The sequence below is a fragment of the Rhododendron vialii genome, chromosome 4a (genome assembly GCF_030253575.1).
Source record: "Rhododendron vialii isolate Sample 1 chromosome 4a, ASM3025357v1".
Classification (NCBI taxonomy): domain Eukaryota; kingdom Viridiplantae; phylum Streptophyta; class Magnoliopsida; order Ericales; family Ericaceae; genus Rhododendron; species Rhododendron vialii.
The window spans coordinates 13,374,790-13,379,049 of NC_080560.1; the positions used below are offsets into that span (position 1 = coordinate 13,374,790).

General features: G+C 33.3%; 1 protein-coding gene across 1 annotated transcript; it reads right to left on the reverse strand.

Annotated features, from left to right (window-relative positions):
- Positions 1–1,386: 1,386 nt before the first annotated feature.
- LOC131324455 (uncharacterized) lies at positions 1,387–2,592 on the reverse strand. Its single transcript, XM_058356417.1, has 2 exons — positions 2,487–2,592; positions 1,387–1,748 (listed from the first exon to the last, which is right to left on the reverse strand). Exons 1-2 carry the CDS (start codon positions 2,545–2,547, stop codon positions 1,417–1,419), a joined length of 393 nt encoding a protein of 130 aa, XP_058212400.1. The 5' UTR covers positions 2,548–2,592; the 3' UTR covers positions 1,387–1,416.
- Between the last annotated feature and the right edge of the window lie 1,668 nt (positions 2,593–4,260).

A 4,260-nucleotide genomic window follows, 5' to 3' on the forward strand; every position in this document is an offset into this window, starting at 1 on the left:
TCCATAGCCAGTAAATTAATTTAATTTCAACACCTTCTTTTCTTTTACCAATTATCTTTAGAAAGTAATAATTTCATCATTGGGAACATACTCCAATATCTGTCAAAATTTGCTTGTTCCTCCTTCAATTCTAGTAACATGATAAGAAAATTGATTCTATCTTTCAATCAGCTCGAGGATATCAGACCGGTGACCCTGTAAGAAAGGTTCTCTTCGAGGTTCCGAACATCCTAAAGCAAGAGAACCCCTTTCAAACTGCTGAATTTATGGGCAAACAAGAGACAACCTGTTTACCATCCCAAGTTCGATGAAAGAATGCCGCATTGAAAGACATTCACTCATAATCAATAACCTTTTATAAGTCATTCGAATATTATTTGATAAATCTCAATTAATTTTATAAAATAATTTTAAAATCACACTCAAGGAGGATTGCCAACTGGTGTCTCCTCCCACCTTTATTGTTCAAGCAAGAGAAACCAAAAAATCTAGGATCTGTCTTCAATTTCGTGTGTGTGTGTGTATATAGAGACATAGAGTACTCACTGGTAACAAAAAGTCTGAATACCATAAACCAGTTTGATTGAACATTTGGGGATTGAATTTGGTGGCATATATTTATAGCAAGAAGTTCCCAGTTGGAAATAAGACCAACTCTCCCCATTGACACCATCTTGTCGATTGATGAGCAGAGAAACAAGTAGGAGTAAAATCCATGCACGTCGAGGCTATTTATCCCTACGACAAAAGAACAACGACAGTTGCTGTTAAGAGAGCGAGAGGCTCATGTCTTGACGTTGGTCACGAGTTATCTCCTTTTTGCGTCTACCTAATGTATTTGGCTGTGCTAGGCTCGGTTCTATGTACGTATTTGGTGAAATTCTGTGTAAGTGCTGTTGGGCGTTCTTGAATGAGAAGTTTCTGATGACCAAAGAAATTTAGAAGACAATAAATTGCTGTTTGAGACATTGCTGATGGGGAATCCACATGACACAAACAAAAGAGAGAGGAAAGGAAAGAAAAATGGTAGTAACTCGTTAAGGATCTATCCGTTTCGTGGAGAGGTCGGTTGGAGTCGAGCTCATACGATTAATGAATAGCACAATTGTATTCAAGCTTGACTTGTTTGCACAATTAATTTCGCAGGCTTGTCAAATAATAACAAACAATTCAAATAATAATCGAAAATTGATTTCAGCACTCTCTTTTTTTAATCATCCACACTACTTTTTTTCCTATTCATGTTCTTGTGAATCTACTGCATTAGTCCCTACGTGTGCAAAATTGAACCAATAAAAGAGGAAGAGGGTAAATTACATGAATAAAAATAAAAAAACAAGCACAAATAATATAGGAGTAATAAAAGTAATGCGAGATTAATCACTGTTGCGAAATGTTTATTTGTATCTCAATCTCTCAAGAGATACATGTTCCATTAGGAAGAAGGATGTCCCTTACAGTAAAATTATACTCTGTATCAAATGCATAAGCGAACTGGCCAATATTTTGTTTAATCAGTTGGTTTCTGTTGAGGAAGAGGCAACGACCACTGCCGGTGGGACCTAATAGGACAGCTTCATCAATCTTTTCGACGGTCTGAAATCCTTTGCAATTTAATTCTATGTATTGTAGGGCACACTTGCACGTGTTGATCAGAAAAACGACCCATTCAGTTTTCCCTTGGATAAATCTCCCGCTCGCGAATTGGAAAATCTTGATTTTGTTTAGGGGGCAATCTTGGCATAGGCCTGCAATTCATTTAAGCGAAGATGATATTCTTACACAGAAATTTCGTTAAAAAAAAAAAAAATACATAACTTCAATTGAAAAAAACATAATCTTGAATAATATTCAGTCACATCACAATTCATTAACCTTCTATTTTTATGTCAGCAGTACTTAATAATAATTGGCTAATTTGGTTATTCAGTCAATATTTTTTCTCTCTAAATAAACCATATTCAAATGCAGCTGATGAGATGTTGCAGTGGGGTAGCTATATATTCACACCTAAGTCACATAATTAGTTTGTGTGAGCGCGAACATGAAAACTTCTTTGAAAACATCCCAACTTACTAAAATTTGCGAGAGCGAGGATTGCAAAAGTAAGAGCACGAGCGCGAGCGCAGGACATTTTGAAGAATTATATGACTAAGATGCAGACTTTTGGTTTGCATATATACGAGTGAAGTGGTTTTTGTATATCTATCTTTGCAAAACCAAACACTCACCATTAATTGTAATTTTAAAACGCAAGTAGAATAATTTGGTGCAGATTTATGTACACCAAGGCAAATCATGAAGAAAAACATTCTTCTACTGTTCTCTTGTCCAAATATTATTTCATTGAATATTCAGTCCTAGTTAAAAAAATAATAATCGGGAACGCAAATTCTTGTTTTTAAAATGATGGTAAAACATATAATCGTATTACTTGAACAACACAAATAAATAGGAACAAATCATCGACGGTTAAAAATTGTTACCTTTGCTTATAATGAGACATGAGAGAACAATAGCGATGGAAAACTTGAAGGAAGCCACCATTGCATGGAGGGAGAGAGAGAGAGTTCGATCACCTAGTAAATACGTACTTCAGTAGACCTGGTTATGCTTGTAAAGAAAAAATAGACCTATATATGCTGAGAAGATAACAAGTATAGTAATTTGTTATTACTCAATTTCCAACAATGTCTTGATTTTCCCCGAGCAATTTTAGAAAGTAAATGATTTTCTGATAATTAAAGGAAGTACAGTTTTATATAGGTATTTCTAAATTTCCAACTACATACTGATTTTTTGGAATTATTTTTAGAACGTGAATTGAATGGTTGAAAAAATACAAACAAAAGGGTAATTAATATGACAGGGAGGCGTTTGAATCCAAAAGACAACCAACGCTTAAGATTTGTCCTTTCCTTTTGCATAAATCTCCGCCCTCCATTCTATATTCCTTTTTTAGTCTTAAATGTTTCCCTGATATAAAATTAGAGGAATCAGAATTAAATGAATAAAAGGAATGAAAAATTGAACCTAGCTATATATAGAAGGAATCGATATTTGATATCTATCTTCTATATCTATATCTATATTATAAAACAGAGCGGTTTTTATGTACACATACAAATAAGAGTATCTTTCCAGCCGTCAGATCAAATTTTCAGTAGGTTATAGCCATCCAATCAACTTCTTTAATAAATTTATCCTCTCCCTCCCTCCCTCTTTCCTTACTTCTTTGGCAATGTTGTCATTTATAGGGACAAATATTTTTTTTTCTTTATTTAACACTTAATGAGCCTTTTATTATCAAAACGTTTTCTTTTCCCTATCGTCAATCTTTAACTCTATTATTGGGATGTTGTGCATTGTCCACTCATCTGTTAGAAAACTCTATTTAATTTCTATCTTTCTTCCATCAATTGAGGTAACAATAGAAAAATATTATACAAACTTTACTCATACAAAAGAATAAACTTAAATTTTTTGTTTTTTGGTAACAAGTTGTTTCACCTATTTCTTGGACGCATGATTGAAAGTAGTAGTGCTTAATAATTTGTCTCAGTTATAGGCCTGTAGCATTCCTTTGATTTGAATGGGGAAAAAACTCAAGTTGTGGCATTCCGTTGCAAGAATTATTTTCAATGTAAAAAAAAAAACAGCATTCATTAACCTACGGGAAGTAGAGTTTTAAAACTATTCATTTTTTTTTTGGATTAGTTGTTGGTTGAACTATATTAGATACGGGTGTGATATAAGTATTGGTTGATCGTGATAGCTGTTAACAAATGGTTGTGCATAAGTTAATTACAAATTTCATTTGGGTTTGTGCTCCTACTTTTTCAACGAGTGTGGTATTATTTGTTGTGAAACTATTCTTAGAAGAAATTAGTTCAATTTATACCATTTGTCTATTTGAAGAGAATTTTAAAAAATAAATTATAAAATTTTTCATTTGGGTTTTTTAAGATTACTAGAAGGGAAGGATAATTTTTTTTAAGTTGTAATAAAAAGTGTTGTGGAGTGTCTTTTTTTTTTATCGGCGTATTGTGCCGTGCCTTTAGGCACGGGTAATCACTAGTATTCTATATAATATGACAGGGAGGTGTTTGAATCCAAAAGACAACCAACGCTTAAGATTTGTCCCCTCCTTCTGTATAAATCCCCGCCCTCCATTCTATATTCCTTTTTTAGTCTTAAATGTTTCCATGATATAAAATTAGAGGAATCGAACGGAATTAAAGGAATAAAAGGAATGAAAAT

Bases quoted from the DNA above. Each gene is read 5' to 3' on its own strand.
- LOC131324455 (XM_058356417.1), bottom strand. From the start codon at position 2,547: ATGGTGGCTTCCTTCAAGTTTTCCATCGCTATTGTTCTCTCATGTCTC. The intron at 1,749-2,486 runs GTAACAATTTTT...AATGAATTGCAG, and splicing joins ATGTCTCATTATAAGCAAAG to GCCTATGCCAAGATTGCCCC.